This window comes from Desmodus rotundus, chromosome 10, assembly GCF_022682495.2.
Source record: "Desmodus rotundus isolate HL8 chromosome 10, HLdesRot8A.1, whole genome shotgun sequence".
Taxonomy (NCBI): Eukaryota; Metazoa; Chordata; class Mammalia; order Chiroptera; family Phyllostomidae; genus Desmodus; species Desmodus rotundus.
In genome coordinates, this window is record NC_071396.1 from 46429986 (window position 1) to 46457087 (window position 27102).

The window sequence follows — 27102 nt, forward strand, 5'->3', positions numbered from 1 at the left end:
CATGATATGGCTATGCTTGGGTGTACTTGGGGTGGTTAAGCTGTTTGTCAGAGCAGACCATTACGGCAAGAGTTAGCAGATGAGACACTCCAGCCGTGAAGTGCTACCTTCCCCACTAAAACCAGGAAAAATGGAAAACAAGCTTATTCCCTGAGTAAAAGGAATCAGGAATTCAGAACTAGTCACAGAGGCTGGCAAACTTTCTGTGTAAAAGGCCAGAGAGTAAACATTTTAGGCTTCTCATCAAGTACAGTCTCTGTGTACGTATTTTTAAACAATCCTTTAAAAATGTGAAAATCATTTTTAATTCACAGACTGCACAAACAGGCTGTGAGCTGAATTTCACCCACACACAGGCTGTAGTTTGCTATCTCCAGTACAGCCAACAAATGGGGATCCATGTGATACAGCAAATGGGACTTTATTAAATAAGGTAGATTTGGAGAAAATAAAAGGTGAAGTAGAGGCAAACTGCTGTCAATAATCTAAGCCAAAACAGCTCAGAGTAAATACAAAGAGAACACAGCAATAAGGCTACATGTGAACAGAAATGATGCTAACTGGGAAAGGAAGAAAAAAGAAAACACAGAGGAAATGAAAAGAAAAAAAATTTGCGTGCGCTCTCAAGCCATCAAGACGACTTCATTCTACTGTAGGGGAGAGGCTGGAAACAACGGCGGCACGGTCTGGGCGCCTGAGCACACCATGTGAGAACTGACACACTGGCTCCAGCCACCCCTCCAACGACATTAGAAAAGTCTATCAAAACCCTACTGTTATGCCAGCAGTCTCCAGGAAGCTAGACTGCCAGGTCTTTGCCAGCTACACCACCATACATAAATTTAACTCACTTAATATTAAATGAAGAGACACATTTAAGTACACAAAAGCAAACCGTTTACTACCTACTATGTAACTTACTTTTTATTTAAAGTATCTTGCATTCATGATGGATGCTTTCTGGGTTTTGCCACACGTTTTAATGTTAAAGGTTAAAACTGTTTTACATGCAAGTAGTGTGAATAGTTTCCCCCATATGGGATCACTGATTATAAAATGACGACATACCACTAGGGTTATCTTTTCTAACTGAAAAATTAACAACTGTCTAATTATATTTCCTCCAAAACCACAAACTGAGTAGTAACTGAGTCTCTAGCCAACACACTCAAGGCTGAGAGTATTAAAAACGCAGAAACAAGCCCCCAGATCTAATTAGGGGAGCCCTGCTACATACGGGCTGATCTGTATCAGTGGTGCTCCTTGACCCCAGGAAGCTGGCAGACATCCTAATAACCCAAATCAGAGCATTTACCTCAAGTAGCCTTTTTCCAGCCTCCAACTCATGAATAAAGATAATACATTGTTAATTCTATTTCAGAAAACTTTTGCAAGTTGTTTTATTTACAATGCCAACTTTTAAAAGGTCACTAAACTAAAGTAACTGGACAATAAACTAGGAAGAAATCGCTTTACAAAAAGAGGAAAAGCCCAAAATGCCACTTACCATAGAGAACCCACAATTCAGTTTTATTTAGAGCAAAGAGAAAAACTTTTTGATCATACTGGAAGAGACTCAGCCATAGGTGTGGAGCCTGTACCCAAACTACACATGCAATGAGGACAGTACTCTGCTAATACAGTTGATTTGCTGCTGCATTTGTCTACTGTTTGTCTAATATTAACAATTATAAACAGAGCAGTGCAACTAGTATTTGGAACAATCCTTACAGTGTTACAGTGTCAGGCACAACGTCTCACTTCTCTTCACACCACTGGTTCTCTTTGCGCACCTGAAGAGAAGAGACGGATGTAAGAAGCACCTTAACTTTAGCCTTTCCTAATACTACCACCTAATTTCACCAATAATCTGTTAGGTGGGTCTAATAGGAACAGATGGAAAACTGGAAAAACACCAGGTTAAACTTCCTAGTCACTCTTCTTCTCCCCACCAGGTTATTATTCTGCCCTGCCAAAATTACCAAAAAAAACAAAAGCAATGGGTAAATTACTGCTTCAGTCACCAGAGCTAATGGAGCAAATTCAAATAGTTCATTCACATAATTTCAGTTTGTAACTGTGTCAACAAAGTCATTCCGATCTATTCATTCTTGTCTTCCCCATTCACTAAGTTGCTATAAAGTATGCTAGCATCTAACCATCCCTAGGGTCTGCTTTTCTGAAGTCACTTATGGCTTGTATGTAAGGTCCCAGCTGCCAAAACTAGTGACTGCTAAGGAATGAGTATCAAAGAACACCTTTGGTTGAAATGCAAGTATTCTTATGTTTATTAAAAAAAGCAGTATCAGCCCTGGCTGGTGTGGCTCAGTGGCATTAGTGCTGGCCTGTGAACCACAGGGTCGCAGGTTTGATTCCCAGTTGGGGCACATGCCTGGGTTGCAGGCCAGGTCCCCATTGGGGTGCATGCGAGAAGCAACCACACACTGATGTTTCTCTCCCTCTTTCTCCCTCCCTTCCTCTCTCTAAAAATAAATAAATAAATAAATAAAAAGTGCGGTATCATTCAAGTATTTAGACTCATTCAAGTGTTTGCACTCATTTTAGGACACAGAAGGTACCTATTACATATATATATACCTCAAATAAAGTCAAGACTCCTTGATACAGGCTCTTCTTTTCCTAGAATGTTATGGGTTTTCTGCTCTTTTAAAAAGCACGTGATCAAGCCCTGGCTGGTGAGGCTCAGTGGACTGAGCACCAGCCTGAGAACAAAGGGTCACTGATTTGATTCCCAGTCAGGGCACATGCCTGGGTTGTGGGCCAGGTCCCTAGTAAGGGGTGCACAAGAGGCAACCACACATTGATGTTTCCCTCTCTTTCTCCCGTCCTTCCCCTCTAACAATAAATAAAATCTTAAAATAAAAATAAATAAATGAATAAAAAGCACGTGATCAAGAACAAGCTGTGGGTTGCCTACCTGGGCTTCCTCTTCTTCGGTAAAGTCATTTTTGATGTTGAAGGTCTTACGAATCTCCTCCGGAGTCTTCCCCTTGATCATATTGGCAACAGTCTTGCACGTAACATCAAGCAAACCTTTGATGTCTAAATAGTTTGCAGCCTGTAAAGAGATTATTGTTTTCATGAAAATGCATTTGAAGTTTTAAACTAAATCCAGAGTTAGTGGCTGACAATCCCTATCTAATTAAGCTTATAAGCTAGTTAATTTTGAGAAATTAAATGGAGAAAAGTAAATCGGACAAGTTTTGTGAAAGATATTTGTGCGTCCCCTTCACTGTATACTTCTATAATACTGTGCTGCCTTAAGTACCCTACAGATGGCCACTACCTATGTGTGGTGTGCACATCTGAGTGTACAAGTACCTGTCAAATCCTGACAAAACATTCAAAGAACTCAGACATAAGCAGTTATGGCATTACATTTTATTAATTTTCTGGAAAAATCAGCTTTTGGTTTCTTTGATTTTCTCTGCAGTTTTCCCATTTTCTATAGATTTCTGCTCTTTAACATTCCCTTTTTCTTTGGGCTAATTTCATCTTTTCACTAGTTTCTTAAGGTAAAAGCTTAGGTCACTGATTTGAGACTTCTTCTTTTCCAACATAGGTGTTTAGTGCTACCAATTCTCCTCTAATACTGTAACAGCTGCATTCACAGATTTTCATGTGTTGTATTCAAAATACTTTCTAATTTTTTTTTTAATTCCTTGACTCATGGGTTACTGAGAGGTATGTTATTTTCAAATATTTGAGATTTTCCAGATAGCTTTCTGTTACTGATTTCTAATTTAATTCCATTGTGATCAGAAAACACACACTTTGTGTGACTTGAATTCTTTTAAACTCAAGACTTGTTTTATGGTCCAGACACGTCTACCTCGATAGTATATACTTCAACAGGCATAGAATATGTATTCTGCTGTCATTAGATGTAATATTCTGTAAATGTCAACTAAGACAAGTTGATCAACAGTGTTATTCAAGTTTTCTATATCCTTACTGATTTCTCTACTTGTTTTAGAAATTAGAGATAAGTATGGAAATGTCTCACCACTAACTGAAGATTTATTTGTCTACTATCCTTTGAGTTCTGTTGGTTTTTGTTTAACTTTCTGTTAAGTTCTACATTTAGGCAGATAAATGTTTAAAACTGTAATGCCCTCTTAATAATGAATTGATTCCATTATCATTATGCAATGACCCTCTTTAATCCTGGTAATATTCTATACCCTGCAATCTACTGTAATATAGTTATTCCAGTTTTCTTTTGATTAGTGTTAGCATAATATATCTTTTCCCCCCTTTAAACCTAATGTGTCTTTAAAGTGAGTTTTTTTGTAGACAGCACAGCTGAGTCTTGCTTCTTTTTAATCCAATATGACAATCTCTACCCTTTAATTGTGGTATATAGACCGTTTACATTTAATGTAATTATTGATATGTGGATTCCTCTGAGTTCACAGAGTGTTATATTTCAGTAGCAAATAATTTAACAAATTTAACTCTATAAGAAGTGCTAAAGGCTCTGAGCTAGAGATACCTTATAGTATTCATTAAAAACATACCAGAATAAGTTCAAAAAGTGTTCCTTGGTCAACCTTCAGGAATTCTTGGTCCCATACAGGGATATCATCGGTTCGTTTTTCTTTGTTCTCATCATCCTCAGGAGGAGGAGGGTCATCCTTGTGGTGGGTGCACCACTGAATGACCTACAACAAAAACAAAAGTTCGTTCCTCTGTGTATTCATTCCACTGCTGAGGTATGGTTATTCCCACACTGGGCTAAGAACTAGCTAGAAGTTGACTTGAATAATAAAGTTAGTAGCCAAGCTTGAAAGGCAAAAATGAAGCTTGAGAAATCTTTACAACTCTTAGAGGGTGGAAGATCTTAGATAACAGCGAATCCTTCTGTCAGATTACTATAATTAACCACATTAAAAAGCTTCTGTGCAAAAAAAAAAAACACAGGACAAGGACTGGAAAATACCTACAACATGTATAACCAGCAATGGATTACCCTATAGTATGTAAAATATTAAAAATCACTACAAAGAAATAAGCTAAAGATATGAACAGGAAATCCACAAAAGAAATCCGAATAGTCAAACGGGAGGAAATGCTTAGCCTTATTAGATGCACAATTAACACTACAGTTAGATCCAACTAGTTTAGATTCCCTTTTGAAAAGGAATCTAGCACTACTTAGTAAAACTGAATATGTGTATATATTACCACCAAGCAATTCTAAATACCCAAACAAATAACATAAGACTATTCAATGGAATAACAAAGCAGGAAAGGCTAAATGTTCCCTTACTAGGGGCATGAACACATTATAATTAAATTTTCAGGAAGCTGATCAGCTATACTTATATGTACCCTGGTAAAGACCAAAATCAGCTCTGGCTGGTGTGGCTCAGTGGATTGAGCACTGGCCTGTGAAGCAAAGGGTCACTGGTTTGATTCCCAGTCAGGGCACATGCCTGGGTTGCAGGCCAGGTCCCCAGTGGGCGGGCGGGTATGAGAGGCAACCACACATTGATGTTTCTCTCCCTCTCTTTCCCTCCCTTCCCCTCTCTCTAAAAATAGAATCTTTTTTTAAAAAAAGAGCAAAATCAACACTAAAATTATTAACTCATAGAATCTAAGTGGAAGGCAAATGGGTGTTTTCCTACATAATTCAACTTTTCTGTACGATTAAAAATATTTCATAGTTTAATATTAGGGGGGAAAACGTCAGAGCCAAGAAATTATACTGCCAGGATGCAAAACTGGGAAAGAACTCTTTCTAGAAGGAAAAGCCAAGCAGAAAAGGCTTTAATGAAATAATAGATTTTTAAGAAGTATTCCAACTGTGTAAGAAAAACAGCAATTAGTATCTGCTTATATAGGCATTAAAAAACTCTTAAAAGGGTATGTAATTAATGTTGATTATTATTTATCAACATTATTAATGTTGATTATTATTTCTGGTCAGAAGAGAGACAAAAGAGTTTTATTGTATATTTTTAGTTTTTGGATCATGTGATTATTCGATATACTTAAGGTTTAAATATTCATAAATAATAATCCAAATAGGTTAAAAACAACTTATTCTCAGAAGTGGCCCAGTATCACCCAGCCCATCAACTCTGACCTTCTCTACACTATCTCTCTGCTTGTTGACTACGTTCTAGCCACCCCAAAAGGCAGGGCATGCACTTGTCTTAAGGAGTCAATGCACTTGCTCCCACTGTCCAGAATTCTCCTCCCCCATACAGTCAGTCTTTGTTCAAAGATCATCTTCTCAGTAAGGCATTTCCTGACCATCTTCACTTTTAAAATAACTATCCATCTACCAACCCACTTATAATCCATAGCTCTTCCATCTCACATATTTCTTTGGTTGTACATTTCCCTCAATACCTAAAAATTGGTATTTGAATGAATGCAAGCAAAATTCCTTTTAGAAGCATTTTACATTAGTATAAAGTAGAATGTTAATTACAAAACAATACTCAGAAGCCAGAGAGGAGACCTAACTAAATAAAATATAAAGCTTCTAACCCATAAAATACTATGAATTGATGTAAGACAAGCAAACTGGTATTCGACTACAAAATGGATGAAGCTTGAAAACATTACCCTAAGTAATGATATAAGCCAGACACAAAGGAACAAATATTGTGTGATCCCATTTACATGAGGTACGAGGAACAGTCAAATTCACAGAGACGGAAAATAGAATAGTGGTTACAAGAGGCTGGAGGAAGATGGTAAGGGGGAATTACTGTTTAATGGGTCCTGAGTTTCAGTTCTGGAGATGGTTAATGGTTGATGGTTGCACAACTATGTAAATGTACTTTATGCCCCTGAATTGTTTACTTAAAAAGGTAAACCTTATGTTATGTATTTTATTACATTTTTTAAAAAAGATTTTATTTTTAGAGAGGGGGAAGGGAAGGAGAAACAGAGGGAGAGAAACATCGATGTGTGAGAGATACATCAACAGGTTGTCTCTCGCACACTCCCAGCTGGGGACCTGGCCCGCAACCCAGGCATGTTCCCTGACTGGGAATCAAACTGGTGACCTTTTGGTTTGCAGACTGGCACACAATCCACGGAGCCACACCAGCCAGGGCTTATCTTACCATAGTTTTTTAAAAAGACCACTAGAAAGACGGGCAAAGGAAAAGGGACAATGCAGAAAATATCAATGGCCAATAACATGTGAAAAACGGTCAGGCTTAGAGAACAGTAACTTCTCACTCAGTCTAGAGCTATTAAAAAGACTGGTGATAGCCAGCTGAGTAAGAACATGGAAACATATGCAATGCAGCTACATCTCATACCTGGGTCAAGAGAAAGCAGATGAAACTGTACAAGATCAATGACTTTTGAAAATTCCTTAGAAAGGGGTCAACTGGAGAAAAGCTAAGCCTAGCGAGTTCTTCCCCCAATGTGGAAACTGGTTGCTGTAAGTATTCAATTTAAATAGCTTGCTCTGTTAAGGAACTATGTGCACTGAAGCACTAAAATCCTATTCAACATGGAGAGCCATTTATGCTTAGACACACGGTAAGGTGATCAATTGAAGGAAAAAAAAGCACATCTCTTGTTCTCAAGCTCCCTTTGAAGCATACCCACTCAGTGGACAAACAATACAAAAACTTCCTTTCTGCTAATCACATACTGTTATAGTTAAGTAACTTAAGTGTGTTAATGAAAAGACTATACAACTCAACCCTAGCTATGTAGCTCAGTTGTCTAGAGCATCATCCTAATACGCCAAGGTGTAGAGGGCTCAGTCCTCGGTCAGGGTACATACATGAAGCAGCTAATTAATGTATAAATAAGTGGAACAACAAAATCACTGTCTCTTAAAAAATCAATTCAAAAAAAGAAAAAAACAAAAAAAACCCCAGATTGGACAACTCAAATATCCAAAGGGTTTGGGTAAGTAAACAACAAATATTTAGAGTAAATCATACTACATAGGGTTTTCTTTCTTTTTTTCTTTTTTAAAGATTTTTATGTATTTATTAATAGAAAGAGGGAAAGCCCTGGCTGGTGTGGCTCAGTGGATTGAGTGTTGGCCTGCGAACGAAAGAGTCACTGGTTTGATTCCCAGTCAGGGCACATGCCTGGGTTGCAGACCAGGTTCCCTGTTGGAAGCACGTGAGAGGCAACCACACACTGATGTTTCTCTCCCTCCCCAGTGCCTATAAACAAACAAACAAACAAACAAACCTTAAAAAAACAAATCTTTAAAACAAGGAAGGAAGGAAGGAAGGAGGGAGGGAGGGAGGGAAGACGCTATCTCAGTATCAATATAGAAAGGATATTGTTATATGAAAAAAGACATACATATACAAGTGTATAGTTTGCTAGCTCACCTTTTTTAATATTGCTGCATTAACATTTGGTAGAGGAACTGGGTCATCATCGCCTTCATCATCCATTCCCAAATCTAACAAAAGCAGAATAGAGTTGCCATTATTTCCTAACTCCATTATAACATTTATACCAAACGAGGCTATTTCTCAAACAAGTATTTTGCATGACATGTTGTCTGAAAGACTATAAAAAGTACTTTACTAAGAATAGTTCTTTTAGTAGCATTTAAAATTGGTGGTTCCTAACAAGAAGTCCATGAACCACCCAAAACTAAATAATGAGTGAACAAATACAGGAATATTATAGCCAAAGAGTTCTAAAATTGTTGGAAAATGATTTATAAGTGTGGACTCAGATGACAGGGCAGCCATTTGGGGGTAGAGGGGCAAAGCCAAACCCTTATCCTTACTCTTTCTCTAGATGGATTGCATTTAGAAAAATAAAACCATGACAAGTATCACAACAACACATACAAAAGACCAAGCAGCTACTGACAAAAACAAGGCAGGCAGCTTCATACATACTGGTGTAAGTTGAAGATTAAAGTTTTTAAAAACCAGGTATAAAAAGATACATGTTATCTGAATAGAAAAAGGGAATATACTTACATATTTATATTTAAAATATCTCCATAAGGATACATAGGAACCGTTATTATATCTAGGGAAGTTGAGGAGAATGTAGGTTGAGTGATTCCGTTTCAGGGTATACTTTGTTACTCCTCACGTCCATATTACCTATAATTTCCAATCTGTAAGTTTCTCTACTAAAAAGGCAGAACTTTCAGATTCTCAAAGTGGTTGGTAAACTCTAAAGACAAAATTTAATTTTCAAATCAAGTGGGTCCTTTGGTTTCTATAAGACTAAAAATGCTGCCAAAGAAAGTTATTGGGTTGGCCAAAAAGTTCATTTGGTTTTCTCCCATAAGATAGCTCTAGTAGCGTTTGGCTGTCTTAAACTTCACTCGAAATAATTTTGTTAAGACTGTATTGTGACAGCTGTCATATCAGCGTGCATTAAAAAACTTATCAAAATTAGTGAATTTGTGTGTAGCCATTTTAAAATTGAAGATTAAAGAATACATGCATTTTTAGCATCTTATGTTTTATTAATTCAAGAAAGATAACAACACCACTGAAACCCCCAAAAGATCTGTGCAATGTATGGAGAAGGTGCTGTGACCAACTGTGTCAGAAGTGGTTTGCAAAGTTTCATGCTGGAGATTTCTCACTGGACGATGCTCCACCATCGAGTAGAACAGTTAAAGTTGACAGCAATCAAATCGACATATTAATTGAGAACAATGAATGTTATACCATGTGGGAGATAGCTGATTCATTCAAAATATCCAAATCAATAAAGTTTTGGTGAAAATGAAAAATGTCTTTTACAGAAAAAACTAAATGGACTTTTCGTTGTGCCAAGATTAGAAGCCAAAACTTAACTACAATACTATATTGGTGTAGCCGAATATCAGTTATGTTGACATGGCCAGGGTTGAATCCAACATTTGAGTTCCTGATACACCCAGGTGCTGTGCTAGGCAGCTGAGAGTCAGCATGAATACAGGATGGAATTACCGCAATTTTAGAGATTAGGATGCCTCACTGAGATAACATTTTAGTGTAATTTTAAATGAGGAGGGAACACCTAAGCAGAGGAATGGCAAATGCAAAGTCCTTCTGACAGGAGTGTCTGACATGTTCTAAAAACACTAAGGAATCCATGTTGCTAGAACAGGACTGGCAAGGGTGAAAAAACAGGGGGCCTGATAATTATAGGGCCTTCTGCATTTTGGCTACTGTATTGGGAAGAGGCAAAAAAGATCAGAGGGAAAAGTGGGAAACCAATTATGGGGCTAGCAATAATCCAGGCACAAGATGGTGGCTTACACAAGGTTTATAGCTATGGAAAAAGAAAGAAATAATCAAATTCTGTATGCATTTTGAAGGTAGAGGCAATAGGACTTGCCAACAGATGGTAAATAGAATTGAAAGGAGTCAGAGAAGACTAAGGCTTAAGACATGATAAGATATGGAAGCAGCCCAAGTGTCCATCAGTAGATGAGTGGATAAAACAACCACGGAACGTTTATTCAATGGAATACTACTCGGCCATGAAAAAGAAGGTTTAACCTTTTGCAACAGTATGGATAGACCTGGAAAAAATTATGCTAAGTGAAATAAGCCAGTCAGAGAAAGACAAATACCATATGATTTCACTCATATGTGGAATCTAATGAACAAACTGAACTAACAAGGAAAATGGGGACAGACTCACAGATGGAGAACCAGGATGACAGCTAGTAGGGGGGAGCTGGAGGGGGTGAAGGGATTGAGCAAAAAGGAAAAAGGACTCATGGACATGGACAGCAGTGTGGTGATTGCTGGGGGGGTGGGGGGAATATAAGGGGACTAAATAGTAATGGAAAAAAATACAATAAAGATTAAATTTAAAAAGAAAAGACATGATGAACTAGAGGGATGGAGTTGCCATTAACTGACATGGGCAAGTCTGTCAGAGAACTGTGAGTCTGGATGACAGAGAATCAAGAACTCTACTTTCATCACAAGTTTGAGATAGCAATTAGGTATACAGGGTTAAACATGCAAGTCTAAAAATCAAAAGAAGAGATGAGAACTGTAGGTAAGTTTGGGAATTGCTGTACAGATGGTTTATAACACCATGAGACTAGATGAGATGACCAAGGAGATGAATCAGTATAGACAGAATGAAGAGGTCCAATGATTAAGTATGCCCTGGGAACCCTCAGGCTTTAAAGACGGGGAGAGGGAAAGCTATGAGTCCTACTAAGTAAAGTATCCTGGAAGCCAAATATAGAAGAGAATGATTAATTGTCAAATGCTGTCTACAGGTCTAGGTGAGAAATGAAAACAGATGATGCACTTGACAACATGGAGGTAACAAGCTTAACAAGAAGTCCCAGTGAAGAAGTATAGGTTCAAAAACTGTCTTCTTTTCCTGTATGTATTAAGGTTACTCATCTCCTCTCTCCTTCTTCCCACTAATGCCTTTTCCTGATCCTATCTCTGCGCAGAGGAAAACTATAAAATGATAATATCCCAATCTGGATCAAGCCACTTACCCTTTTCCTGAGCTAGTATAAAACATTTTTAATCAGAGGGGAGAGAAAAAAGTTTTACTATGTAAAACACCTGTGTTTGGAGAACTAAGATTTAGAGAAAACATAATTCAAAAGACCATTATTTTTAGATACGAACATTATTTGAATGAAGGCTTAAGTCACGTAAAAACAAGGGCCTCATGGCCCTGGCCAGGTGGCTCAGTTGGGTGGAGTGCCGTCCTGTGCGCCAAAAGGCTGCGGGTCAGGTCCCTGGTTAGGGGCATGCGAGAGGCAAGTGACTGATGCTTCTCAGGCACATCCATGTTTCTCTTCCTTTTTCACCCTCCCTTCCCCTCTCTCTAAACATAAATAAAAAAAGTCTTCAAAAATACTGCTATTAATAATAATGGCCTTATGGTTGTAAATGATTACTTCTCTAGCATTTAAATTAAGAATAGGCAATGTTTTTTGCTTTTAGACTGAATGCACAAGTAGCAAGTTGTCCCTTTAAGCTATTTTGTTACAAGGACTTCTGAGAGATACCTACATCCTGACCCCGAACCCTGTACCTGAAGAAATCCATCAGTCCACATGTACACAAGCCACAATTTCCATTTGACTGTCATGTGATTAGAAGGTTTCATTTTTGTTTTCTAAGTCACACAGATAAACAACAAAACAACACCGTAACTAGAGATACTGCAGATGCAAAACAAGGAAAGCAGTGAGTTGCCGGATTTAATATACTCTAGTCCTCAAGAGGCTAGAATTCTATATAAACCACTGGTACTTAAGACAACGCCAAATGCAATGGAGGAACAGATCGTTTAACTGTTGCTGGCATTCCACTTGATTCAGTGACCAAAGCTGGTGTGAAAACCTTCAAGGAGCCCTATGTTCTTACATTGGCAAATGCTTCTTTGAAGCAGCACAAGACAGACTAGTGTGCCAGGCACCAACTAAGACAAAATAAAGAACACTTTCATTGCCAAAGCAAGTATTCAGGCGGCAACTGTGGTATCGGTTTCTACATCTTCTCGATAAAGCCTTACCTGCCTTTAGGGACACTTGGATTGCTTTCATACCCTTTTGTTAGTGACCACACCATAGTTCTTCATTCAACAGGCACTTTACGGACAGTGAAGTGTTCAGCTTTCACTAGCAAACAGAAATCACAAAGAAAACAAAAGACACACCCTCTGCAATTCTGCCTCTACCACACCTAGTATCTGTTAGAAGTCCTCTAAGTTATTAATTGTGAGATCCTAAGTTACCAGTCTGAGTGTATGAATCTCCGATAATCACTCTGGCCACCTCGAAGAGCCTTCCCCTTACCTTGGCTTCCACAAATCCTATTTCACAGATTCTCCATTTCTGACTTCTATACTCCCGCCCCAACATGGCCACCTGCCAACCGCATTCACTCCAATAGATACTCACTCTCATAACTCACCATACAAAGTAAGTCTATTTACCTCAGGAGCCTACAACTCAGGGACCAAGATCCACGTACTCAACCGCCTACAGATTGTTACAAAGGTCTACTGAAGAAATCTCAAATACATATAGCGTGTTCAAGCTCAAAGGCATTTTCTTTCCATTCCTTTCAAACCCATTCTTTAGGCCTACCAACTATAGTATCACAATCTCTTCGCACCCCAAAAACCCCGACTAAAAACTTCCATTTTACTTTTCTCAAACACATCCTCTCTACCTCAGAGCAATCTCCCCAAACACCCTAATTCTACGACATTTGAAATATCACTTCACTAGGGCTACACACCACAGTCTCTCCACAAGACTGAAGAAGCCTCAGCCGAGACGTTCCCACAGCACCACGTGGCACACAGCTTCGTGACTGCACTACTTACACCACGTGCAAGTGCCACTTGTTTGGTGTCTGCCTCCCTTCCCGGTTTAAAAACCCTTCAGGAGCAAAGACCATTTCTCACTTACCTTCTTTTTCACCAGAACATAGCTAGTATTAGACACATAACTTCTTTTCACTTAAGTATCTATAAGCTACAGATCTTCCCTATGTAAGAACATTTTATATTTGAGTAATAAACAACATTCTTATTATACAAAAATTTTTTTCACCAATTCCTCAAACTTATTTGTATGTCTCCACTCCACTATTAATGTCCACCAGCCCACTGGTAATACTAAGAGACCCATGTTAACTAGCAGAAGTTTCAAAATGTTTCAGAACCTGTTTTTCTGTCTTACTTCTTTGTTGTGCTGTATATATACTTTGCAGAAGTTTCAGAGGAAAGACAAAGTAGACAAAAGGGAAAACTTGGTTTAAAAAAAAAAAAGACAGCTACTCAGTTTACAATCTACTCAGTTTACTCCCTCTTGAAACAAAGTGCTCTATTTAGCTACCTTATACAAGGGATCTCTTTTCCAAAGGTTTTAATTTTTGTCATTAGAAATTGTGAATCTAAATTTACTTGAAACAGAAATTGGACATTTCAATATTAGCTTATGGTTTTATCTATTTAATAAGGAATAAAACTTCATTAATTCAGACAATGAAGAAAGAATGACCTATATCAGAAAAATGCAGTTAATACTTAAAAAAAAAATTTTTTTTAAAGGTAAGCCCTTGCCAGTAGCTCAGTTTGTTAGAGAGTTGTCCAGATACACAAAGGTTGTGGGTTCGACCTCCCACAACCATGGTCAGGGCACCTACAAGAGGCAACCAGTGAATGCATAAGGAAGTGGAGCCACAAATTGCTGTTTCTCTAATCATCCCCTTGCCCCCATTCCGCTCTACCTCTACAATAAAGAAATTTTAAAAAAATTTTTTTGAAAGGTAAACTACACCCCTTCACACTCTTTGTATAAATTCGATGATCACAGGTTATCTCAAACTACTTATTTTTTCCTCTTTCCCCTGACCTAGGTTTTAAAATAAACTTACCTTCTAACATGGTCTTGATAGTCACAGATTGTTTGGCGATTTCAACATCAACTTCAAATATCTCTCCATCAGAACTCTGCAACTTAATTGAAGGCATCTATAAAAGAAGGCATTATACTGAATTTGATATTTCAGAGATATTAATTCTATAAGACATTTCATCAACTACTGTCTATTAGAAGCCCTCTATAACTTATTAACTACAAAATCGTAAGGACCTATAGTATATGGCCCCGTAAAACAGAGTGGTTATCCACAGACTAGTATACAAATGTTTCTATAAAATTTTTTCAAAGTGTATTTCCTAGGAACAGAAGCTTTTAAGGCCTGCCCTACTGAACTCATTGCTGGTATAAATTTGAAAGTTATATTCCATACTTTTGATGTAAAATATACCTAAAATGGACTTATTTATTCATTTTGCCCACCTTTCTACTCTTACTGAATACTGGCTACTCCATGTGAACAGTTAACTGCCACAATTAACCACTTGCAAACCTGAGGGAGGTCAGTCCAAAATAAACAAAGCTACCAAATAAGATAGTAATTTCCCCCTAGTGAGACTTAAATGAGTTCAGATCCAAAGAGATGATCAAGACATATTTATGTTTAGATCAATGCAAGGTCATATGGCAGAAAAGATCTAAGGAAACAGATGTCCATCTAATTCCCTAAGCCAAATATGAAATGTAAATGTCCTTTTTATCTTTCATTACTGACTGTCAAGGTGTCCAAGTTTGAGATCTTCTGCCAAAATCCTCATGGTAATAACCTATTACTTGCTTCAAAATGAATTTATTAACTCAGATGAATTATGAGTCATTAGGAAAAAGACACTTCTTACACAGAAGTTAATTAAGCAATTAACTTCAGGAGACTTGAATTCTGAGGGAAAAAGAACTTTAAAATGAGAAATTCTAAGGCAGCAATTTCATCTTCGCATTCTTGGAGGGAGAGTGTGGGGGAGAGCAGCAATACCTGACTATAAAAATTCAAGACCTCTTCAAATTTCAAGTATAGATTTCAAAGGTCTGTGCTTCTGAGACATCCATAATCCTGTGATGTCACTAGTAACTTGAAAGTGGGGGATCTGGCATTTAAAACACTCAACGCAGGCCCTGGCCAGGTCACTCAGTTGGTGCAGGGGTGTCCCACATGCGGCCCAGAATGGCTGGGAATGCTGCCCAACACAGAATTGCAAATTTACTTACAACATTGAGATTTTTCTGGTTTTGTTGGTGTTTATGTACTTAATGTGTGGCCCAGAAACGCCAAAAGGTGGGACGCCCCTGATCAGAGCAGTGTCAGGATAAGCCAAGGTTGCGGGTTAGATCCCCAGTAAGAGCACATACAAGAACCAACCCGTGAATGAATAAACAAGTAGAACAACAAATGGATATTTCTCTCCCTCTCTCCCTTTCTTCTCTAAAAAATTAAAAAAAAAAAAAAACATTCATTGCACCTATTTTAGGGTTAAAGACTGAAGACCCATTATACCAGTTAAAACTTTCATTCAGCTTTTCCCAGACAATTATTTCTAACCCCCAAACAGACAAACTGTTGGGGAAAGGAAACAAAAAGGTAAAGGTGTGTTTTAAAACCAGGCACCGAAATATCCCGCCCTCACTGATCCATGGTTGTAATGAACCGAATTTCCCTTTTCGGTTCACAACGGTGTGTGCTTCTCCGTGTTGCTTAGCGCTCGCCAACAACGCAGAGGGCCCAGGGCAGGGTCATTCCCTGCGACGAGGCAGTAACAAAAGGTATTCGAGAAGAAACATTTTAAAGCGAGCCCAATTTCTAATTACAAAACATTCTATTTTTTTTATGTTCCATATACTGAAATAAACATTACAGAATTATAAGTCTGGCAATGTAGTTGATAAAGTTTCTCTGAAGACGACCATTTCATACTTCTTTCAAATAACTCAACAAATAACACGATCTGCTTAGTCATAGTCAAATTCGTGTGTTAGGTTACTCTTAAGGGAGTTGAGGTCTCATTAAATAGCAAGGAGGCAATTGGCTAATCTGTAATTCGAGGCACTTTGTAATCCTAAACTTAATATTCAGAGAGAACTTTCAGTGTTATACTACTGGAATTCTGTGCAAGATTTTTAGATGATAATGGATGACATTTTGATTTGACGTGCTTCCAAGGCCATTCCTTCCATCTTCAGGCTCTTGTACTTGGAAACCAAATCACTCTCCATGACTGTCCTGATGTGGGTTCTCACATCATAAAGAAAAAACGGTGCTTTAAGGGAACCGAAATTGACACCTCGCCTCTGTTCTGTCTGTATTGCTCTACGACAGATACATTCTATCCTGACGCTGAACCCCCCCCCAAAAAAATTCGTGCCCCCAAACGCAAACCTGCGTTTGAGTGAACCAAACGCAGGTGAAAGTGAACCAAAAAAGTGAACCAAAGCAGGTGAAAGTCGTGTTCCTCTTTAACAGCTACACTCGTTTGCCTTTCCAGTGTAAGGGTTCCTAAAAGTCACACCCTGTGACTATGGTACCTGCTTCGTAACACTGGTTTCACTAACTCCAGGCTGTAGCCAAAATAATGGAAATATTCCAAAGGAGCAGGCAGCTACCTGCAAAGATTCGGCCCCAGCTCGGCTGGCGAGAGAACCAGTGACTAGCGACGCCCGAGACGAGAGAGAAAGGATGAGAACTAGAGTCAAGCACTCCCCGGACTATCACCGCCACGCTCCCTCCGACACCAAAACACGAACATAGGCCCACGCCCACGACAGCCCGGGGCCGATCTCCCCGACAAGCTCCGCCGCCATGCCCGCCCTGGGTCCCCAAGGCCGGCAGGCTCGACCCCAAGAGAGGCCCCGGGCCCGCAGCCTGGGCCTTGCAGCCCAGCTCCGCGCCGGCTGACGCTCGCCGGCGAAGAGGAGGCCCAACCCCGGGCTCGGCTCGCAGCTTCTCCCACCCGCCGCGGCGCCCAAGCGGCGTCTTGAACGCCTCGAAACCAAAGGAGGCCTCGCCGAGTGAAGGGGCAGAGTGGGAAAACGGGGCCCGCAGGCATCTCCCGGAGAACGGGGTCTGAAACGGGTTGCACCGGGCCTGAGACCAGGGCAGGCCCAGGTGCCGCCTGCCTCGGGCGGGCCGAAGCCGCAGTGGTGTGGCCACCAGCTCGCGATGCGCGGAGCCACCGCCCATTCCAGCTCCGTCGCCAGCTACTCACGGTGCTCAGAAGAGAGCGGGCCGGAGGCTGACGAGAGCGGAGAAGCGTCCACAAACTCAACAAGAAGAGGCGGAGAACAAGGTCCCTTCAGCAGCGCGGCGCAGCGTCGGCTTTTATAGGAGCGGCGCAGGCGTCGAGGACCCAGGGGCCGCTGGCGTCACAGAGCGGGCGGGGCTGGCCGCCGAGTTCGCCTGACCGCAAGCGGAAAACGCCGAGCGGCCTCCGGGCGCCAGAGGGGCGGGGCTGGGCGCGGGGACGGCGGGCGCGGCGGGAGCGACGGTGTGGGGCTCGATTTTTATCCCCATGCTGGAAAGCGGGGCTCGCAGTTCTCAGAGGAAACGGGAAAGTGAACGGGGGGCTATGCGACCTGCCAGGGTCTTTCAGGCAGGGGCTGCCCTAAGCCGAATTGAAGACCCCAGTCCTGAAAAGCTTAGGAACTGGTAGTGTGGTGGAGCGTGGCGGGAGGGACTGGAGGCCGTGCGGCTCTGCTTTCAAACTGGGGAAACTGGGGCTCGGAGAAAGAAGGCAGATGGGCGTTGCTGTCACCTCTGAGATCTTGCCCAGGGCCTCAGTGCTGTCCACTGACCCCAACATGACTTAGCTCCCTGTCCACAGTAACCCAGGAGGCGAAATAGCAATACCCTTTTTCTCCTATAAACGTGAGGGAACAAGTTCCGAACAGTTCAGTGGCAGAGCCAGTATGTGATCTTTACAGTTTGGTGCTCTTAACCCTTATTTGCTACCATCGATTTCTATCGAGGGCTCCAGGCCCAAAATAACCACTGTTGCAGGGAAACCCCGAGTCTCGAGCAGGGGCCTCCTTCTGGCAGTGGATATCCGTCCATGGAGGAAACGAGTGTTGAGCTGCTGTGTGTGTGCCGGGGCGCAGGGTTGAGGCTAGGCAGTGAACCAGCCAGTCAGCCAGGGTCCAGAACTCCTCTATATCTGTAAGATGCTGCCTGAAGGCTGTGATAGGGTGCATAGGATGAAGCCAACCCTAAAGGAAAAGAGTGGGTCTGAAAGCCCCCCACCCCCACCCACTCAGCCCGGGACTTTACCTGGCTCTACCCTGCTCTGCTCAGGGAACATTGCCACCCCTCCCTGGGAGACTCAGGCGCCAGGCTCACCTAACCGACAGGCACATGATGTATTCCTGACGCCAGGGAGACAAAAGACACCTCCACACAAGGCCCTCTGAAGAAATCAGAGGCCTACAGTTCTTCTGGGATGGGAATGGGCAGGGAGGCCGAGCAGCTTCTTGAGTTACCAGGTCTTTGTCTACGAGCAGGGGTATCCAGTATCTGCCAGGTGCCACAGCTGATGAAGGGAGATGAAAGGATCTGCACCTCTCATGCTCTTTTTCCATCACACAGCCCTGCCCCCAGCAGCTGAGCTTCAGGTCTCCGAGGCAGGGCCCCCTGGGGCCCCTTTGCCCCGCCTGCACAAGGCGTACAAAGTGTCGCCTTGTAAACTTTTGTTGAGCATCCTAAGCAGGACTGGGCAGGGCCAGGTCACCCATCTAGCCCAAGTACCCAGCACAGGGTCTGGCATAGAGCAGGTCTGTGTTTTTACAAATTTGTCTGGGGACCCCCCAGTGTTAGAGATGCTTGTTTTTAGAGTTATTAAAAAATGGTTTCTCTCTTCTAAATTTTGCCTTAATGTAGTGTTGTTATAAATACTGAGAACACTGAATTTCAGCAATTACCATTTATATAGTATTTTCTTTCTCTCACATCTGTAAATATTAAATTATCTTAAAAATTAATTCCCACAATTCCACTGAAATAAGTGAAATTAATAGAGTGATATGAGATTGTCATAGCAAATATGTTTTGCATGCAATTATTTTTTCTTTAAGATTTAATTTATTTATTTTCAGAGAGGTAAAGGAAGGAAGAGGGGGGGAGAAACATTGATCGGTTGCCTCTCTCACCTGCCTCCACCAGGCACCAGGCCTGCAACCCAGGAATGTGCCCGGACCGGATTCGAACAGGCAGTCTTTCACTTTAAGGGACAAGGCTCAACCAAATGAGCCCCACTGGTCAGGGCTCTTGTGTACTATTATTAACTGCTTTATTTTTATGACTAAAGAAACTTTTTCAAAGCAAAAAAAAAGAGATGCTTGTTTTTAATATACAGACCTCATTTATTCGTACATACTATTCTATGCATCAATTATTTCAGGAGAGGTACACAGGAAATTGGGGAGGGGACTAGGTGACTGGGGGACAGGGGTTGGGTGATTTTTCACTTTATACCCTTTCTATCTTTAGGATTTCAATCCATATGAACGTATTACATATGTCAAAAATTATTTTCTTCAGAAAATAAATTGGCATCGGTTCAAGAAAAATTCAGATTCCCAGGTCAACTCTTGACCTAATGAATCCACTCCCCTGGGGGCAGGTTTTTCTGCCTTTTAAACAAGTCTCCAAGTGATTTTTTAAAAAAATATTTTATTGATTGTACTGAGACAGTTGTCCCAATTTTTTCCCCTTCCCCCCCACCCTCCACTTCCCACTTCCCTCAGGCAATCTCCCTACCTTTGTTTGTGTCCCTGAGTCATGCATGTAAGTTCTCTAACTATACTGTTTCCTATGTTGTACTTTACATCCCCACAGCTATTCTGTGACTACCGATTTATACTTCTTTTTCAGATTTTAAAAAAATTATTTATTTTTAGAGAGAGGGGAAGGGAGGGAGAAAGAGCAGGAGAAAAACATGGACGTACAAGAGATTCATCAATCGGCCACCTTTCACACATCCCCTATTAGGGCCCTGGCCCACAACCCAGGCATGTGCCCTGACTGGGAATCAAAGCAGCAACGTTTTGGTGTGCAGGCTGGTGCTCAGTCTGCTGAGCTACACCAGCCAGGGCCCAATTTATACTTCTTAATCCCCTCACCTCCTCACCCACTCCCCCAAACTCCCCTCCCATCTGGTAACCATAAAAATGCTCTCCATATCCGTGATTATGTCTCCGTTCTTGTTTGCTTAGTTTATTTTTTAGATTCAGTTGTTGATAGGTATGTGTTTATTGCCACGTTATTATTGATAGTTTTGATCTTTTTCTTAGATTAGTCCCTTTAACATTTTATACAATAATGGTTTGGTGATGTTGAACTCCTTCAGTTTTTTCTTGTCTGGAAAGCTGTTTATCTGCCCTTCAACTCTGAATGATAGCTTTGCTGGGTAGAGCAATCTTGGCTGTAGGTCCCTGCTTTTCATCACTTTGAATATTTCATGCTACTCCCTTCCGGCCTGCAAAGTTTCTTTTGAGAAATCAGCTGACAGTCTTATGGGAACTCCCTTGTACGTAATTATCTGCTTTTCTCTTGCTGCTTTTAAGATTCTCTCTTTATCTTTAAGCTTTGGCATTTTACTTATGATGTGCCTTGGTGTGGTCCTGTTTGTGTCCATCTTGTTTGAGACTCTGTGCTTCCTGTATTTGCGTGTCTATTTCCTTGACCAAATCAGGGAAGTTTTCTTTCATTATTTTTTCAAATAGATTTCCAATGTCTTGCTCTTTCTCTTCTTCTGGCAACCCTACGATGTGAATGTTGGATGCTTGAAATTGTCCCAGAGGCTGCTTACACTATCCTCATTTTTTTAAATTCTTTTTTCTTCTTCTTGTTCTGCTTGGTTGTTTTTTTGTTTCCTCATATTCCATATCATTGATTCTCGGCTTCATCCACTCTATTTTTGACTCCCTGTGCATTGTTCATTTCCATTAGTATATCCTTCATTTCTGCCTGGCTCTTTTTTATGATGTTGAAGTAGTCACTGGGTTCCTTAAGCATCCTTGTAACCAGTGTTTTGAATTCTGCATCTGATAGATTGTGCATTTCCATTTTGTTTAGTTCTTTTGCTGGAGTTTTGATCTGTTCTTTCACTTGGGTAGTGTATCTTTGCCTCCTCCTTTTGGCAGCCTCCCTGTGTTTGTTTCAGTGTATTAGGTAGAGCCACTATGATTCTCTGTCTTGGTAGCATGGCCTGTAGGCTCCAGTGGCACAGCTCCCCTATCACCCAAACTAGGTACGAGAGGTGTGCCCTCTGTGTGGGCTAAGAACTCCCTCCTCCTGTAGCTGAGCCTTGATTGCTGTTGGCAGGTCTATGGGAGGGATTTACCAAAGCCAGGCAGCTGCAAGGACTGGCTGTGACTGACCACCAATCTCTGCCCTCTGTGTAGGATCAGCTGTGCTGGGGCGGGGTGGTGGTGCTCTGACATTGTCTGTAGCTGTCCACTGGGTGTGCAGGCTCTGGGGTTTCCCGAATAGTACAGGTCAGGTCAGCCACCACCTGTGGTCCCCCCAGGGGCCTCCCAGTGTGAGCTACCAAGAAATCTGAAATGGGTGCTACTTGTGCTGGCCTTGGAGGTTTCCTGGCGTAGCCAAACTGTGATCCCAAGTTGGCTGCTGCTAGTGCTGGGCCTGAGGTCACTGAGCCAGTGGTATGGGGCTGGGGGCAGGCCTGTAAGTTGGGTGGGGCAGAGCCTCCCGTAAACACCAGGGTGGGGCCAACAGTGTAGGTCTCAGATACAGCTCCTGCCTGCTGGTTTTGTGGCTCTGTGCAGGACGGGCTTAGAAAAGACACAATGGATTGATGATGACTTCCTCAAATGCATTCCTTGGAAAGCTGAACAAAATGAGTGAGAAAAAAAAAAAGAAAAAAAGAAAAGAAAAGACACAATGGCCTCTGCCCACCTTTGTGTCTGGGAGAGAGCTGTCCCCTAGTTCTTGCCCTAATACCAGACCCTTCAGTTCCTCCCTGTATGCCACTGGTGCCTTTCAAGCTTCTGCCCCAGTGGTGCTGGCATGTGTAAATTCAGCACGGGCCCTTTAAGAGGAACTGCTAGGGAGTCCAGTAGTTTTTTTCACTGACTCCAATCCCACTGGTTTTTAAAGCCAGAAGTTAAGGGGGCTTATCTTCTTGGCACTAGTACTCTAGGGCGGGGGTGCTGGTGTGGGGCTGGGATCCCTCGCTCCTGAGTGTCCCTCCTGAATTTTCAACCACCATACACGTGGGACTTGCCCATTCTGTGTGTCTGTGTCTCCACAATCCTTCCACATTGATGTGGATTCTTTAGTTCTGTAGTTGTCGGACTTCCATTCAACTTGACTTCTGATGTTTTTGAGTGATTGTTAGTCTGTAGTTTAGTTGTAATTTTGATGTGGTTGTGCAAGGAGGCGAGCCGTGTTTACCTAAGCCTCCATCTTGACCTCCAAATGATAGTTAAGTCCAAGGCCAGTTGCCAAACCTCTGCAGTAGGGACTCAGTGATGACGCACTGCTAAGCAGGGGCCAGGATGTCAGCCCGAGGTGACTCAGTTAGCTCCATACTTTCTGAATCAACCCTACCCTCGTTCAAACCCTCCACTCAGGAGGGAGGGACAAGGCAGCTGCTGGACTGTGGGGTACAGGACAGGGGTCACTCACTCCCACTCACTAACTGTAATCACCAGGCTCGGTCGGAAAGGACTGACCTCCCCACCATCCGTTTGGTGTGTGTGGGAGAAAGGAGTGTTCCTCTGGTTCCAGAGCTGGCCCTGAGGCAGCTGAGGTGTTGTTCAGTCACTCCACACACCACACAATGAAAACTCCTTGTTCTATAGGGGCAGGAAATGAAACCGAAGAGATCTCCCATGTCACACAGCCATGGCAGAGTGACAGAGGAGGGCTGAGGCTCAGGCCCAGCTATGCCTCTGCCACCACAGCCCACATATTGTATTGTGACTGTACCCAGCATACTACCTCCAGGGAAGCTAAAGGGCTTGAATTCCAGCACAGCAGGTGGGAAGACCTGGTTTTTATGGTGAATTCATCTCCAGAGATGATCTCCCTTTGTAAATGGAGTTTCGTTACCTGCAAAGGGCTCACAGGAGAATCCCGACGAGGACCAGCCCTCTCAGGGCATCTAAAATCGGACTTTGTTGCCCAGAATTCAGTTCACAGCCCCTTTCTCAGGCACCTACCACCCACGGACAGACTTTGGATTCTAGACTCTACACGTGTTCCAGTCCACAGGACCACATGTCACATGGTCAGGGGTCTCCTGGTTGCGCTCTGCTGCTGCGTCAACTTCCCAGTCTTGCTCTCCTGACAGAGTGGTAAGCACAGCGACTCTGCAATGTGATCTTGGGCGAGTTATTTCCCCTCTGTGAGCCTCACCGTCCCCTGCTGGGCCCCTCCTTCCTCCTTTTTGCCACACTCTAAGCCTTCCTCCTAAAATCAGACCATCTTATTATTCCAAGGAAAGAGTCAAATTCTTGAATCCTGATTTGCAAAATAGATTCTTGAAACCCAAAGCTTTTTAGAGCAAGAAAGTTTTTTGGAACACTGAATTCACAAGAGGCTGAAGGAGCCCTGGCTGGAGTGGCTCAGCTGATTGGGCATCATCCAACAAAGCAAAAGGTCACCTGTTCGATTCCCAGTCAGGGCACATGCCTGGGTTGTGGGCCTGGTCTCCAGCTGGGGGCTGTGTGAGAGGCAACTGACTGAAGTTTCACACTGATGTTTCTCTCCCTCTCTTTCTCCTTCCCTTTCCTTCTCTCTAAAAATAAATAAAATCGTTAAAAAAAAAAAAAGAGGCTGAAGGACTCAAATCTTAAATTTTATACCAGAAACAACAGAGTTGGAAAGACGATGTGATGATGCCAGAGCTGGATTTTCAAAAGGCTGGGGTTGAGGGGCGGGGGAGGCAGAGAAGAGAGCATCGCAGTTAACTACCAGCATGGGTCTCTGAGGAGGGACCCTGCCACTTCCTACCCCCTCCTTTCAAACTAGGGATATGGAGAGATTAGGAGCCCCAGGAAGGTTTGGGGGCTCTGAGAGGTGAGAGAATCTGTGCCTTGGTCTGTGAATAAGGTGACAGTCTAAAATCTTTCATCATGAGAGGGTATGATAGTGGTCAAGTAGAAATGGCAGCTGGTTGTGCCTAAGCAAGTGGGCCTGAAAGCATCTCAGGCTCATGCTTCATGTGTGAGGATCCCAAGGAGCATTAAAATACGTCCTGAGCCCTAAAACAGCATGGAAGTTGCTCCAACAGGGGGCAGGTGACCAGGAAGGGGCTTCTGGGGATGCAATGCAAGGAGCACGAGAGCAGATGAACCTAGGCAGTCCCAGCCAGAGACCATGGCGCAAATGCAGACATCTGTGGCCACCATAGAAACTGAGGATGACAGCTCACAGCCTGGTAGTGGTGAGGTCTGCCTGGCTCCCCGAGCAGGAGAGGAAGACGACCAGCTCCTCACCCCCACTCCATGCCATGACCACATAAGCTCTGCAGAATGTAGCTGTGATCTTGGATAGCAGAAGAGGGACAACTTGACTGACGGTACCCATGAAGTGACTGAGTGATCATACACTCACCCAATTGAATTCACCAGGAAGTGACCAGATTATATTTCTGCTATCAAATGGAAATAGGTACTATAGAAAGTCATTAAGAAAATAAGACAGTTATCGTTTTGGCACACCTGAATTTACTATTATTATTATTATTATTATTATTATTATTATTATTTATTTTTACAAGCAACAGTTTATTTAGAAAGTCACAGAGGTAGAAGAAGTGAGCCATGGAAGATGTGAGCCAGCTGGACTGCAAGGGCTCAGGAAACAAGGTACGGAGGCAAAAGAAGGGCCCTTATGGAAGCAAAGGTGCACGCCTTGAAGGAAGAGAGGGGGGAGGAAAGGCACAGGTGTGCTCAAGAGATAGTGTGCACCTGAGTTTTCAGACTCCAAAATTTCAAACAGCCACAGTTGGCCAAGAATCATGCAGACCTGCTCCTGCCCACCTGCTGCTCACATCCTGTGCGGTCTAGGTGAGTTCTTCTCCCTAGCCTCTGTCTTTGTCTGTAGAATGGGGCATAGAGCGGTATCTACCTCACAGAATTTTTGTGAAAATTAATATTTTACTCAGCAGAATGGCTAAACTTAAGAAAGTGACAACACCAAGTGTTGACAAGGATGGGGAACCATTGAAGCTCTCACCAGTTACTGGTGGAGTGCAAATTGATACACTTCAAAAACTGACAGCGTTGCCCTGACCAGTTTGGCTCAGTTGGTGGGAGCACTGTCCTACAATCAGAAGGTGTGGGTTCGATTCCCAGTTAGGGCACATAGGTAGGTTGTGGCTTTGTTTGGGAATCAACCAATCAATGTTTCTCTTTCATATTGATGTTTATCTCTCTCCCTTCCTCCCTGTCTCTCTAAAAGCAATGAAAAAATGTCCTCCAGTGAGGATTTTTTTTTGAATTATATATTAAAAAAACCCGGACAGTATCTACCACAGTTAAATATATGTATACCTAGTAATTCCAATTTTGGACAAATATCCAACAAGAATAAGTCCTATGTCCACCAAAATATATGTTTAAGAATATTCACTGCAACTTTATTCATAAGAGAAAACAAACTAGATGTCAGCAATGAAAAAATATATATGAAATAAAGTTGCTTCAAATTAAAGGTTTTATTTATTTACTTTTAGAGAGAGGGGAAGGGAGGGGGAAAGAAAGGGAGAGAAACATCAATGTGCAAGAGATACATCGATTCGTTTATTCTTACACACCCCCAACTGGGGACCTGGCTGGCAACACAGGCCCTGGCAAGGAATCAAACAGGTGACCTTTCAGTTTGTAGGCCAGCATTCAACCCACTGAGCCACACCAGCCAGGACTAAATTAAAAAAACAGAAATAACAAATCCATCAACTACAAAGTGAAAAAATAAAGCACAGTATATTCGTACAATGGGATACCAAACGGCAATGAAAAAGAAACTACTGATATAAACAACACCATGGATGAATTTCACAGATATAACGTTGAGCGAAAAGAGCTAGACTACAAGAGTATTTATTCTATGAGTCCAATGAAATGAAGACCCAAAGCAGGTCCCGACTAGGTTAGAGATGATAGAGCAGTAGCTACCTTTGGTAGGGAGGCAGGTATTGATGAGGAAGCTTCTGGGAGGCAGGAAATTCTCCATCTTGATCTAGGTGGTAGTTTCATGGGTGTATGCAAATATAAAAATTTACAGAGCTACAATCACACTTATGTACTACATATAAGTCATAAGTCAATTTTTAAAAGGGGAGGAGTGTTGCCCCGGCTGATGTGGCTCAGTGGATTGAGTGCCAGCCTGTGAACCAAAGGGTCGCTGGTTCGATTCCCAGTCAGGGTACATGCTTGGGCTGCAGGCCAGGGCCCCAGTAGGGGGCACATGAGAGAAAGCCACACATTGATGTTTCTCTCCCTCTCTTTATCCCTCCCTTTCTCTGAAAATAAATAAAAGATTTTAAAAGAGGAGTGTGAAAAGTGGCATAGTGCATACCACATGCTTAGCATGACACCAGTGTTGCTTCTGGAAGGAACTTTGCGCCCCTGTATTCTCTCCTTCACATGGCGGTCCAACCCTTCCCAGCCAAGGCTAGAGGAGTCATGGAGGATGTTGGGAGGGAAAGTAGGGGTGGTTGCAAGGCCCCTGTGCCCGGGAGTCCAACTGAGGCCTTGGACAAAGCTGCAGAAAAGAGCAC

At 42.1% G+C, this 27102-nt stretch overlaps 1 protein-coding gene and 1 non-coding gene across 2 annotated transcripts; one reads left to right on the forward strand and one right to left on the reverse strand.

Moving 5' to 3' along the window:
* Positions 1-972: 972 nt before the first annotated feature.
* Positions 973-17719, reverse strand: SKP1 (S-phase kinase associated protein 1). Its single transcript, XM_053912718.2, has 6 exons — positions 17566-17719; positions 14364-14460; positions 8352-8425; positions 4542-4685; positions 2939-3079; positions 973-1793 (listed from the first exon to the last, which is right to left on the reverse strand). Exons 2-6 carry the CDS (start codon positions 14458-14460, stop codon positions 1758-1760), a joined length of 492 nt encoding a protein of 163 aa, XP_053768693.1. The 5' UTR covers positions 17566-17719; the 3' UTR covers positions 973-1757.
* Positions 17720-22161: 4442 nt separating this feature from the next.
* Positions 22162-22252, forward strand: LOC112318217 (small nucleolar RNA SNORD116). The gene has a single exon (XR_002976190.1). It is a non-coding gene; the product is annotated as a small nucleolar RNA SNORD116 (small nucleolar RNA).
* The last annotated feature ends 4850 nt before the right edge of the window (positions 22253-27102 follow it).